The sequence below is a fragment of the Phascolarctos cinereus genome, unplaced genomic scaffold (assembly GCF_003287225.1).
Source record: "Phascolarctos cinereus isolate Bilbo 61053 unplaced genomic scaffold, phaCin_HiC Scaffold_4;HRSCAF=312, whole genome shotgun sequence".
NCBI lineage: Eukaryota > Metazoa > Chordata > Mammalia > Diprotodontia > Phascolarctidae > Phascolarctos > Phascolarctos cinereus.
In genome coordinates, this window is record NW_027555847.1 from 317,873,249 (window position 1) to 317,888,011 (window position 14,763).

General features: G+C 37.2%; 1 protein-coding gene across 1 annotated transcript in view; it reads left to right on the forward strand.

The window, feature by feature from the left end:
- SV2C (synaptic vesicle glycoprotein 2C) overlaps window positions 1-14,763 on the forward strand; it is a 272,446-nt gene that overhangs the window by 52,921 nt on the left and 204,762 nt on the right. The window contains exon 2 of the mRNA XM_020998499.2: window positions 7,513-8,197. Coding sequence (XP_020854158.1) covers window positions 7,618-8,197 — 580 coding nt within the window. The 5' untranslated portion in view covers window positions 7,513-7,617. The remainder of the gene's footprint in view (window positions 1-7,512; window positions 8,198-14,763) is intronic.

The following is a 14,763-nucleotide window of genomic DNA, read 5'->3' on the forward strand; positions in this document are numbered from 1 at the left end:
CAAGAGGTCAAAATTATTTTCATAATAATGCTAAGATATTGTTTGCCTATAAAAATATTCATCCCTTTTATAGCTACATACCTATATAAGGTCAGATTTTCTTCATGTATTTAAATCAAAACAATATATTATAACACATTAAATGTAAAAGAAAATATGAGGATCCAGTTACCTTCTGTTAAGTCAGACATTAGAGATTTGCAAAAACATAAAAAATCCACTCTTTTAAACGTTTTTTAGAAAATAGTTATTTTTCTTAAAATATGTTATTTGTTAAAATGTGATGACTGTTATTATTTTAATTGAATTAATAAATATATTTTAAAATTTTATCAATTTTAATTTCTCATACAATAAATGTTAGTAGAGATACCCCACATCAATGGTGTCAAACTCAAAAAGAAATCAATCCCTGACAGCCTCATACTGCCTTAAAAAAACACAAATTAATACTATCTACATTCTATTCTGTGTTTATTTATTTTGTACAACACTTCCCAATTACAGCTTAATCTGGTCTAACAGCACTCTGAGCCTTGATTTTGATACATCAACAGGCTCTGTGGGGTCCTTAATGATTTTTAAGAGTATAAAGGGGTCTTGAGACCAAGAAGTTTAAAAAATCACCTCCCTTAAACTTATTGAGAGTAAGAATTGTTTCATTCTTTGTATTTGAATCCCCATCACCTCTCCTAATGCCTGGCACACAATACCCATTTAGTATAGTCTTACTGATTAATTGATGGATACCTACTCTGCATCTCTCTTCTCTGATGACAACACATTTTCTGCCTACCCATCACAGTTCCAGCCTCTTGCCTTGAGCTTCTCTCTAATTTTCCACTCTGTAGGCAGCCAAAGGGGAAGTATTGCACAATGGATAGAGAACCAACCCTGAAGTCAGGAAGACTTGGGCTGAAGTTCTGCTTTTCACAAATACTAGCTAGGTAACCATGAGGGAATCATTTAACATCTCAGTACCCCCAAGAAACTCTCTGAGACGAAGTTAAATAAAAGTTGATCTGGAGCAGTGAAGAGAATTTCCACAGTAGGTATTCCCTCCACTAAAGAAATCACAGGTCAGAATTATAAGAGATTATTTTCATCTATTGAGATTTCTTTTCAAGCATAGTAGAATTTGTAATGATCTAGCTTTTGTCTATATAACTCTTCTGAAACTGTTCTCCCCAAGGTCACCAATAGTTTCCTAATTACCAAATCTAAGGGCCTTTTCTCACTTCTCGTCTTTGAACTTGATGTATCCTTTGATGTTTTTGTGTACCCTTCCCATCTTCTGGATGATCTCTCTTCTTTCAGCTTTCCCAGCATTGAATTCTTTGACCTCTCTGACTGCTCTTTCTTTTTTACCTCCTGCCCCTAAGTGATGGGTTAACTCCTAACTCCTAAATACTTTATCTTCCCTGAGATCCAGACTTCTATTTCCACTTTTCTTGCTAGATAGAATTGTTTACCTGCTTACAAGCAATGTAAAATTAATTTCTCTATTTTTCTTAATGGGACCACCATTTGCCAAGGCTTGGAGTCATTTATGGATCCTTTCTTTCTCCCCTCTCCAGACAGTAGACTGTGAAAGGATATAAGGAAGCCCTGAATTTGAAATCAGAGGACTTAAGTTTAAATCCTAGCTGTGTAACCAACTCCCTGTATGATTTAGAACAAGTCTCTAGGTCTCTGTTTTTTTTTTCCTATGTAAAATAAGAGTATTAGGCTAAATCAGGAGTTCTTAATCTGGAGTCTATGAACTTTAAAAAATATTTTGATAACTGTATTTCAATATAATTAGTTTCCTTTGTAATCTTTTATAATGTTATGCATTTATAGAACATTATTCTGAGGAATTCATAGGTTTCATCAGATTGTAAATGGCATTTATGTCATAAAAAAAGATTAAGAACCTTTGGACTAGAAGGTGTCTAAGATCTTTTCTAGCTATAACCCCTTTCCCTTCTTTTTCTTCTTTTCTTTTCCCTTCCTTTCCTCTCCTTTCCTTTCCCTTTCCCTTCCCTCCCCTCCCTCCCCTTCCCTTTATCCTATTCTTTCCTTTCTTAATTATTTATGAGTCATTATCATGTGCCCAACACTGTACTAGAGGGAAAAGAGAAATGTAAAAGCCAATTCTCTAGCAGTTTACCAAACAACCGGGATCCTCTAATCTCAGGTGCAAGTTATTTTCTCTACTAGAGAGTTTTCATACTTAGATTCTTCTCTACATCTACTCTATCTTAAACTTCATATTCCAGGTATTATTTTCAAAGCTTAAGAATCCCATTACATACAAATGCTTTTTGTAACAGTAGATGTGTCTAGATGACCAAATTAGTGGTTGATTCATAGGGCTTAAATGATAATCTAGTTTTCCCAATATAATTATCTATTAAAATAACATGCCTGTGTGTACACTATGGAAGCAGCTCTGGTGTTACAAACCTTTCCTTGGAATAAGGCACATTTAAACTACGCAAAAAGATTTGTGGCTATAGAATTACTCATTACTATGCATTCATTTTTAAGTTTAAGAGAAAAAGCTATTGAACAAGATTTTAGTTATTAAAAGTATATTGCCTTTCATGCTATCCATGAGTTACTATGGTTTAGGCATGGCTTTTGCTGTCATTAGTCTTGGCTTCCTACTTCATGGTATTTTTATGATGTTGGTTGTATCCCAGGACACAGTCAATGTACAAATTACATGCCAACTATTTGTTTTGAGGATACCATAGGAAATGGCATTGTCTTATTTTATTACATGTTAGTGATAAATCCTTTCCCATCCCATTGACTAACACACTTATATATAACATTCAATTAGATTCAATAATCATTTATTAAGTGCCTACTATGTGTCAGATGGTGGGACACAATGACAAAAAAATAAGACAATTCCTACCTTCAAGTAGTTTACGCTCAGTTGTAGCTACTGCAGTCTCCTTCCCTTATTATTCAACTTTTGTTTCCCATAACCTTGTTCTTGCTGACCCATCTAACATCCCCTTCCTTTCTTGGTCTTTCTCTTCTTCCTTCTTACTAGTCTTTCTTTTTTTTCTCCTTCCTTTTATTCCACTTTACTTTCCTGAAAAGAGTAGGAGAAGAAAAAGAAAAACATGTATTATAGTATTAAATTCTGATTTGGTGACCCACTGTTCTCAGACCTGCTTGGCAATAGTGCTGGGGGAGGCATAACCCAGTCTGCAGCTTTTATATTATCTATTATTTATCATGTAGCAGGTTACCCCCATCTGCCTGCACCTGTTAAACATCATATACAGGCAATGGGGGAGGAACTGAGATGCAATGGCCCCATTCCCTTTTGCTGACCTGGAAGTATATGAATTGTCTTTATCTCATGATGAAAGTTAGCAGTAAAAGCTGGCTCTACCTAGAATCCCTTGCTGATATCTGCTGATTATCAATGTGTTGTTACCTTGATATACTCTTAATGAACTCCTTTTAATTCTCTTTTTCCTGAGTTTTGCCTCATTAATCAAGAAGAAAGCCTGAATGAAGTATTTTCCTCTTAACAATAGCATTAAGCAAGCAGCTTACACACATATGCACAAGCACACGCACATACGCACATGCACACACACACACACACACACACACACACACACACACTCACACACATGCACATTAAACCTTGTGTTCATTTTGTCAGCTTTTAAGTTATAAGCCTGTTCAAGACAGACCACAGTAGTTGCACCATAAGATCACTGAACTGGAAGGAGCCTTAGATGTCATCTAGTTCAATATCTTCACATTACAGTTGAGGAAACTGAGGCCCCAGAGAGAAAAAAAGACTTGGCTGAGGTATGGCAGAACAAGAATTATCCCTCAGGATTCTTGACTCGTAATCAAGAAATTTTTCTTCTGTGCCAGGTAGTGCAGCTATATTACATGCTGGGAACTTAGCTAGTGTTCAGTGAAGAGAAAATATCTGTGGACCCTAAGATTAAAAATGTAGATTTGTCTTTTTATTACACTTGCCTTAAGGCTGAATTGTATATTGTGGTTTAAATATTTTTAAATTGATGTTTTGATAGGCTATTGTGTTAGTGGTAATTAGAAAAAAAAAGTAGAAGATGATGCTATACATTTGAATTGTTTAATATTCTGAATTTGGTCAGAACTAGATGGCTTATAAAATTAATAATGGGAAAAAGATTCTTCTCCTCTAGATGAGTTATAACAATCAATTTTCTTATCTAGAATAAGAGGATAATAATACATGCATTGCCTGACTTGCTGGGTTGTTTTGAGAAAAGCTTTTTGTGAACCTTTAGATGTTATTTAATATGAATTATCATTATTAAAAAAGATGAAGAATGTAGAGCATAGAATATTCTGGCCAACGGCTGATCGATAGCTTGTATGAAATCAGCTGAAGATTTGTGTCCATTTTCTTCTAAAGACAATGATGCCTCAGAAGCAAGTCAATGTCAGCTCTGAGTTGTTTTAGCTGAAAGAGTAAAGATGGAATGGTTGGAAAAAACAACCTCTCCATCTCTCCTGCCTTAGCTGCAAAACACCAGGGATGGGAAGAAGGGAAAAACATGCTGGGAACAGAAATTAGTTTGATTACGTGAATAAATACATATATTGATACAAGCCATAATTATTTTCATGTTTCTCTATCAATCAGTTCTATGTGGAAATAATCTCTCTGGGAGAACTGATCTTACATTTGGTGGCCATCTCTTCCAGGATGGCCCATTAACATTTCAAACTCAGTGAGCTCACAACAGAACTCATCATCTTCCCATTTAAACTCATTCTTTTTCCAGACTTCCCCGTTTCGGTTGAGAACCTTTTTCATCCTCCTGGTCACCCAAATTCATAGCCTTAGAGTCATCTTTGATTCTCTCATTCATCTCCATATCAAACTAGTTGCTGTCACAATTAGAATTTAACAAAAGGGTAAACTGAGGGAAATCTTTGCGCAAGATAATATTTATTACAAGGGACAATAAATGGGTCAGTGGTTTGCCTCCATTAACACCAAAGACTCCAAACAAAAGCTCAGTTCCCCTTATATAGGTTTTGGGGAGCACAGAACAAAGAACAAAACAGTATAGATGACGTGGGGTTTGGAGGCAATGTGACTGTTACAGAGCTGAGGCCCAGGGAACAAGATGACTGGTTGGAAGTTTGGTAGTGAGGGCTAGCAATGACCCCCTTTCTTTCATGAGACTAAGAAGTGCTCCTTGTTTGAGTTCAGGTAGAAGATAGCAGCCCAGACTTTTGGACAGCAAACCAAACATCCCTGAAGGACAGCTTAGTGGAGAAGATATCAGGCCTGACTCCCTTTCTTTCACACACATTTCCAAAGGTTAGCAAAATTCCTTGAGGCAATCCCATTGTAGGCCCCTAAACTATGAGCTAAGTTCAGAGACAAAGAACCATGACTTAAAAAAATTACGGGACAAATACAGTTACAGAATAGAATCAATTACTTATAAACAGGATCAGTAAGAAAATTATACAGGATTGATCTTAATCTTTCTTTGTCAAGTTCGGTTGATTGTACCTCCACAATCTCTCTTGTATTCTCTCTTTCTCTCCATTTATTCAGGTCCTAATTTGTTCCTTTGATTCCAGTCTCTCCTTTCTCCTATCCACCTTTCATTGTGTTGCAGTAATACTTGTCCTAAGGCACTGGTCTGGCCATGTTACTCCTGCTCAAAAGCCCTCAGTGTTTCTCCCCTATCTCCTCTAAAGATAGTTTGACATTTAAAGTAACATACAATGTAGTTCCTACTTGCTTTTCCAGGCTTCACAGTACTTCTCTTCACATATTCTACATTTTAGTCAAACTAGATTGCTAGCTGTTTTGACATTCCTTACCCCACTTCCCTGCATTCCTCCACATTGTCGTCCATAGCTAGAGTATACTGTCTACTCATCTTACCTCTTTGCATCCTGATTTTCCTTTAAGTTATCATTTTCTCTGTGATGCCTTTCCTGATTTGCCCAGTTACTAAGACTTTCTCATTTTTATTCCCACAGGAGAATCTAAACTCCTTTAGGGGCAGATATGATTTTGCTTTTATTTTGTATCACTAGTATCTAACAATATGTGTGGCAGATAAAAAATGCTTAATAGGATTACAGATTTAGAACTGGAAGAAACCTTAGAGGCTATCTATTCTGACTCCCAGATGACAATAACAACAACAACAACAACAACAGCTAGCATTTATATAGTGCTTTAATGTTTGCTAAGTGTTTTGTGTGTTTATATATGTGTGTGTGTGTATATATATGTGTGTATATATATATATATATATGTATATATATATACATATATGTATATATATATATATATATATACACACACACACACACACACACACATATATAATATATATATATACACATATAAACTAAGGAAGGAGACTATGTGATTTGCCCAAAATCAGGAATTGAATCAGGCTCCTGGGACTCTGAGCCCAGATTTCTTTCCACTATATTAAGCTTAAAATGAATCTTTGCGAAAAAACAGGCAGAGACCTTGTGATTATACATGCTGCCTCTGGTACATCTTTTCTATCTGTGAATGGTGCCCTTTTACCTCTCCTTAGGTGTAATTTGAAGTGGTTCAGAATTTGTTAGATTCGCTCGAAAACTACAAAATGACTTTTTCTGTTTCAAGGGATAATCCCCTTAGAGTAAGACTGAAAGTGCTTTAGGGTGAAAAAGAATAACAAACCCAACACCTCTAGGTACAAACTGAGCTTTGTAAAGAATCCAAAACAATGTGCATGTAAGCAATGAAATTTGTGATGATTACTTGACTTGTTGTTCAGTCATATCCAACTCTTCATGACCACATTTGAGGTTTTCTTGGCAAAGGTACTGGATTGGTTTGCCATTTCCTTCTCCAGATCATTTTACAGATGAGGAAACTGAAGAAAACAGGGTTAAGTGACTTGCTCAGGGTCACACTGCTAGGAACTGTCTCAGACCAGATTTGAACTCAGAAAGAGTCTTCCTGATTCCAGGCCTGGTGCTGTCTCCACTGTACCACCTAGCTGCCCAATTGTTTGACTTCTGAAATTAAGAGGGATTTATTTCTATGGTGTTGGACTTATTTGGTTGTAGTCAGTCAGTCCACAAACATTTGTGCCAGTCACTGTGCTAAGGACTGGGATTACAAATACAGTAGCATATATAAACACAGTTCTGCCCTCAAGGAAATGACATTCCTATGGGGCAAGATAACACATAAAAGGAAGCAGAAAAGGGGTGATGAGAGGAAGATATGAAGGGAATGGCATAATACAGAAAGAGAGGAATGAAACATGGCTGGCTGGATATTCTCCTTAAATGGAGGTTCTGGAAGGAGTGATCAAATCAGAGGGAGAGGCCACAGCGCATCCAATGTTCCAGAACTTCCAAAGGACAGCTGGCAATATTGGCACATCTATATTCAGGAACAGTAGACATATAAAAGAATAATAATTATGTTTTCTCTTGATTCTTCTTCTTTTACAGTTTCGTGGACCATGCTTTCCGCACATCCCAACTGACACCAGGCCTGGGCCAGATTGTGTTCCATGATCAGTCTGCATCTTCTCACCTGCCGCAGATCAACAGAAGATGGAAGACTCCAACAGGGATAGGACATCCTTAGTGAAAGGTGCTAAGGACATTGCCAAGGAGGTGAAGAAACAAACTGTGAAAAAGGTGAATCAAGCAGTAGATCGGGCCCAGGATGGCTACACACAGAGGTCATACAGCCGCTTCCAAGATGAAGAAGATGATGATGATTATTACCCAGCAGGAGAAACCTATGATGGGGAAGCCAATGATGATGAAGGGTCAAGTGAAGCAACAGAAGGCCATGATGAAGATGATGAAATTTATGAAGGCGAATATCAGGGCATTCCCAACTTAAACCAAGGGAAAGACGGCATCGTATCTATAGGGCAGCCCAAAGGTGAGGAGTACAAGGACCGGACTGAATTGGAATCTGAAAGAAAAGCTGATGAGGAAGAATTAGCCCAGCAGTATGAGCTAATCATTCAAGAATGTGGCCATGGACGTTTTCAGTGGGCCCTTTTCTTTGTCCTGGGGATGGCACTCATGGCAGATGGCGTGGAAGTATTTGTGGTGGGCTTTGTACTGCCAAGTGCTGAGACAGACATGTGCATACCAAATTCTGGATCTGGATGGCTAGGTGAGACAAGGCTATATTTAAATTTGTTTTGGTAACTAACCATGGTTATTAATCTAGTGATTAATTCTTTTAATTAAATGTATGTGTATGCACACACAGATATATAGATAGATAGATAGATATGTATATATCTATATCTCTCTCTATAATATATATATATATACATATATACATATATATACACACACATATATATACACACACACACACACACACACATATATATATATATATATATATGGAGTGTGTATTTAGAGTGGGGCAGATTTTAAGTGGGATCCAGGCACTTAAAAAAAATTTTGATAACTACCTTTCAATATGATCAGTTTCCTTTGTGATCTCAGAGGGTTTTTTTTAAACCATTTAAAAACATTATTAAAAACATTATTCTGAGAAGTGATCTATAGGCAGAGGTATGCTAATAAATGTTTAACAACCAGTTTTCTGCCCCCAAAAATGTACACAAGACTCACTTTTATATTTAATTTGCATTATTAACATTTTCTCCATCACTTTCTTAAGTCTAAACAATTAACAAAACCATAAAGCAAGCCTTGATTTATAGTGTTTGCCTACACTGAAAATTAACAATCATCTTTGAGTTGTAAGAGCTGTCTTGAGCATACCACTGTAATAGGCTTCACTCTACTGAAGAAAGGGTCTGTGAAATAAAAAAAAAGTTAAGAACCTCGGATTTAGAGCAATATATTTTATATATATATATTATTATAATACTTGGATTTTTTTTCCTTCACCATTAGAAGGCATAATTACTACATGAAAATAACATGGTAGCAAATTGGTTTTTTTCCTTCAGAAATGCGATAATTACAAAGCAGTTGAATCAAACCTGATTTTCAAATGCTGTATTTAATTTGCATATTATAATAAGCAAATGGTTAAATATCTCTGGGACTCTGCTTCTTTGGGCATTGACCATATGAATATATGGGTTTCCCCCCCCCCCCATAGTCTCTTATTTCTTTAGTTTAAAAAAAATTCTCTTAAAGATTTCACTTTTGTTTCTAAGTAGGTATTATAGGGCATTCCTTACTTAGGCCAGTCTGGGAATTCAGGTTCAACATTTGAATAAAATGAGACATTTGTGGGTTATCTAACAATTAGCAAAAGGAGATTTACTTAATCATGTCCTAGAAAGGATAGTTAGTGAACAGTAACAGTAACAGATAGTTAGTTATTAGGAGCCTATCACAGGCCAGGCACTGTGCTAAGTATTGGGGATAGAAAGAAAGGTAAGGTAAAAGCTCCTGCTCTTAAGACTCTCACAATCTAATGAGGGAGCCAACATGCAAACTACAATGTACAAACAAGCTGGAAGAATTGAAATAATTCAGGAGAGAGAAGACAGGGTTTGGGAAAGACTTCATGTAGAAGGAAAGAATTTAGCTGGGCCTTGAAGGAAACCCAAGAAGCTAGGAGGCAGAGATAAGGAGGAGGAGCATTCCAGGCATGGGGGACAGCCAGAAAAAATGCCTAGATCTGGGAGATTTGGCTTCTTGCAAGAAGGGCATTGTCACTGGATCGTAGAGTACAGGGAAGAGTAGAAGGTGTAAGGTGTAAGAGGCCTGGAAAGGTTGGGTAGGGGAGAGGTTATGAAGGGCTTTGAATGCTAAACAGAGGATTTTACATTTCATCCTGGAGGTAATAGAGTTTATCAAGTAGCAGGGGTGACATGATAAGACTTGCAGTTTAGGAAGATCACTTTGATAGCTGAATGGAAGGTGTTCTGGAGTGGGGAGATAACTTGTGCCTGGGAGACCCACCAGCAGTTTATTGCAATAGTCCAGGCATGGGGTGATGAGAGCCTACACCAAGGTGATGGTAGTGTTAGAAGAGAGAAGGGAGAAGTATATGAGAGATGTTACAAAAATAAAATCAATAGCCTTGGCAACATATTAGGTACTCAGCAAAGAGTACCTGTTCAAATAGAGACGGCCTCCCTCACCTCCCTATAGAAATTAGTCTGGTCAGCAGGGAAGGGGTGACTCATGCCAAGTCTGAGGGGCACTGACTTCTCTTGGGCTGGTCACTTTTATACCCTTCATCAACTAGGAAGCAGAATCAATGGCTCAAGCACCCCTGGACAAATTAAGTCTTGAGGACAGTTTTAATACTTTTTAAGGAAAAACAAGCCTACCTTGCATATGGTACGATCCTTGGAAGAGCTATCCCAGCTCACATGGCCTAAGAAATATTGTTCCTATCACAACAGAATAATCTATATTCTCTCTAGTGATTTTTCATATTCACTTCAATCCTTGTTAGAGTTTTGGTTTATCCTAACTAGGCCTGACCCTTTTCCTATCAGGTCAGCAGTGACTGGTAGAATCACAAGGTGGAGACACACAGTGCCAGAGACACTGTCAACCAGAATGTATCTTTTTCTGGCTTGAATATAAATAATACATTTGTGCAAGCCCTGGAATGTCTTTATGCCAAACTGGTGACTTTGGTGGCCCAGTGTAACAGCCTTTCTCTGAATACCTTGTGATAAGACTTCATAGCCTCTGACTTCAAATAAGTCTATGGAACAGTGTGCAGTTTCATTTCACAGAGGCAGACTGAGATCAGAACCTCAAGGGGGTGAGGATATGTAAGTGCCTGTCTCCACATGTCCTTTTTGTATGAATGTTGCAGGGGTACTTTTTATGTAATTAGTAAAGTCAGTCATAAGCTTAGAAATCAGTATAACAGTGTGTCTGCCCCTTAAATCTTAGACTGGATGGATGGTGCTTAATTTTGGACAAGTGTATATTTAAAATATATGAGATATTATGACATAACAGATAGAGAGATGAACCATTTGCAGAATCAGGAAGGCTTGGATTCCAGTCCGTATTGGATATGTGACTCTAGACAAGTCACTCAAATTCTCATTGCACTGGACAGCAGGTCAAAATAGAAGTTGCAAAGTAGGTATGAGGCTGTGTCAGAGGAGTTGAAATAGGAACTTAGCCTCACCAAGAGTTCTGTATAGCAATGAAGTATGTGTGTATGTATACACATACATACATACACTATATTTAGCTATAACTGTATGAATACGTATGTGCATATGTAGACATACACTCACACAAAAACATATACAGGTATATTTGTATGTGTATGTAAATTTATATGTATATATATATAGAGAGAGAGACAGAGACAGAGACAATATATATACATATATACACACACTATATATGTGTAAAAATGTAGTGCATATATGTGTGTGTATGTATATAGTATGTGTGTGTGCATGAAATAACTGTAACAGTTGCGTATGTTAGATATCAGTGCCATAAACGCAAAGTGTGTGTTTTTAGTTGGGCAAGGTGGTGCATGTTTGCAATCCCTGCTACTTGAGAGGCTAAGGCTGATTGATTGAGCTCAGGAGTCCTTAGCAGTATGCTAAGCTGATTGGGTGCCTGTACTGGCCCAGTACCAATATGGTGAGCCCCTGAGATCAGTGGACCACCATTCTGACTAAAGAGGGGCAAATTGGTCAAGGTCAGAAATAGAGCAGGTCAAAGCAGTAGAATTGAGTCCATGAGAGCTTGCTACATCATCGGTCTCGACAAGATAGGACTACCCAATCTCTATAAAAAATGTATTTTCAGCAATGTTCTTAAAGGTCATTAAGCACATGTATGGAAGATGTTAACCTTGTATATAAGCAATGTATTTATGGTTCTTGCATGTTATGCTTTATTACTGGCGTTTGTGTGTATATAGACATACACACAAATTTTGTATTAGGAAAGTTTACTGACCCATCTGAAGAATGTATAGCATGGTGAGTCTTTGGCCGGGGGAGGGGGACTTTGATGATATTTTCTCATACAGGGCAATAACCCTTTGCACCTTCTAAAGTATGGGTTTCACTGATGGGGGCTGCCCCTAAGATTAATTGGTTGGCTCACACTGTTGGGGGACAGACTGTTGAGAAGAACTACTCCTTTGTGCTGTCTTGTAAAGGGAGACGACAAGCTCTTTTTCCTTTTGTTCTTTCACCTTTTGGCACTCAAGATCAGATTGGAGTCCTAGGAAGTTCACCTCCAGAAGCCTTTAATGACTGTTTGGAACAAAGCATATAGGAGCCACATGTCTTAACTACATAGTACACATGGAAAGGGGAACCATGTGGTCATGTGCACTAAAGATGATAGACTTTTGGCCATAGAGAAGGCAATAACCAAGATTGCATCCAAGAGGATGCAGAGTGCCTGGGCCCAAACCTGAAGAGACATTAGCAGTGGTACCTATGCTCTTACCTCTATGGCAGCTATGGAGAAGGGAGCAACATGTTCTGAATGGTGAGAGTTCCAACTCCTACTCCTGGAGGAGTGCTGAGAGTTCTTCCTCAGGGCATTGCTCTCTAACAATCCCATATTTAAGAGTTCCAGAAAACCTGCCTTCTATCAAACAAGGGGGAGCCAGTTTATGACTAGAGTCTGATCCTGGAATTTAGCCTTCTAGCAAAAGAAGTTCATAGAATCATTACTATAGAGATGGATGAAACCTTAAGAGTCATCTAGTCCAGTCACCTCCTTTTACAAATGAGAAAATAGAGGCCCAGAGAAGTAATATGTCTTCAGATCACACCAGCAGGCAAAATTCAGACTCATGATCTGACTCCAAATTCAGTGCTCTTAACCCTACCGAGCCTGAGTATCACTGTACACACACACACACATAAATATTATCTACAGCAATAAATACACACAAACTCATACAAACACATACATCGAATACATATACATATTACTTGATGAAATACATATGTATATTATATGAGTTTGCGTATATTTAGTACTACAGAAAATATTTGTGTGTATATAGTACTATAGATATGTTAACATCTAGCTCTCTGAAAAACCAAAGCATGCCTAACACATTTTAAAGTTTAAGCTTCATTATTAATATTTTCTCATTAACTTTCTTAAGTCTAGACAATCAACAGAGCAATAAATTGAACCCTAATTTTTGTACATATGTGTATATACATAAGAATTTGTGTGTATGTAGTACTGTAGATATTTCTTTTTTATAAGTGAAGAAGTGCAGGCTCAGATAGGTTAAATGACTTGCCTGGGGTCACAAAAGTAATAAGTGTTAGAGTCAAGATTCAAACCCAAGTCTTTCTGTCCCAAAGTCCAATAGTCTGTTCCATAGGCTCTAGTGTCTTTTTAATGCATTCTACCAAACCTCACCTCTAAAACCCTTTTCTCTTTGGTGAGAGAGTCTATTCATTGCAAAGCCTTGGATAAAAGCCTTTATCACAATTCAATAAAAAGAAAGATTTCAGCAGAATGTTTTAAGTGTAGAGAACCAAGCCTACCTGGAATCTCATCTGAGCAGTTTAGTATTTTCAGACAAATTGTAAAATAAATATCTTTCCACATTGCTAACACCAGTGAATATATTGCAATATATTAAATTCCAAATTCAGTATTAAAAGATTAACACACAAAAGGAAAGAGGAATCTGAGCTAAGCTCTGCCACTTCCTCCTTATCTCCTTCAAGCCATACCAAAGCATCATAACTCGAGGTCCTCTTATCAGCAGGTCCCACAAAACCTAATGATATTACCCACCCCCAGGTGACATTCCAAAAGTGTAGATAACACCGCAGAACAATTGGTACAGGAATATTTCCATCCACCCACAAATGTTGTTTGCTTTAGCAAAATAAATATGTGTCCCCAGGAATGTGTAGTTCTGCTCCATGTTGTGAGAGTCCCTGATAGAAACACTTAAATTGCATCATAACTAGGCCTTCCAGACTTGCATTTCAATTATTCTTTCCATTGTAATTTCACTCATAATTGCATCCTAACTGAGTCTTTTTAGACGGGCATTTAAATTGTTTTTCCATTTCCATTTCATCACATAATAGCTTTGTAATATAATTACCACACTGAGCCATTGCTATGGGACCAAGACTTTAAGAAAGATTAAAAAAAAAAAAGCAAGGCCTGCATTTAGACAATTTGGAAAACAGATTTCCAAAGTACTTTCCTTTTGAATTAATTAATTAATTAATTCATTCATTCATTCATTCATTCATAGATTCAATCAATCAACAAACATTTATTGAGCACCAATTGTGTACAAAATACTGTGCTAGGTATTGTAAAACACATAGTTCCCTTATCAGCAGATCTCACAAAACCTAATGATATTACACCTCCCCAGGTGAAATTCTGAAAGTGTAAATAATATTGCAGAACAGTTGGTAAGTAAAATTAGATCCTGACCTCTGGGCATTTGCAATCTAGGAGGTTGGGGGAAGTGGGGGTGGGAAGGTAATACATATAAATAACTATAATAAATTAATAATTTATATTATTATTTATAGTATAATAAATTAATAACCATAACAACTAATAAGATACATACCAATAATAACAAGTGTGTAAGCCATCCAAGCACAGTGGTAAGGGTTCACATGATAGGGAGATCCTTACTTCTTTCATTCTCTTTCTTATGTTTGCAGGAAAACATTTGTCAAAGTTGTCCTTGGTCCTAGGTAATTATGAGGAAGCAGGCTGTCAGGGGTA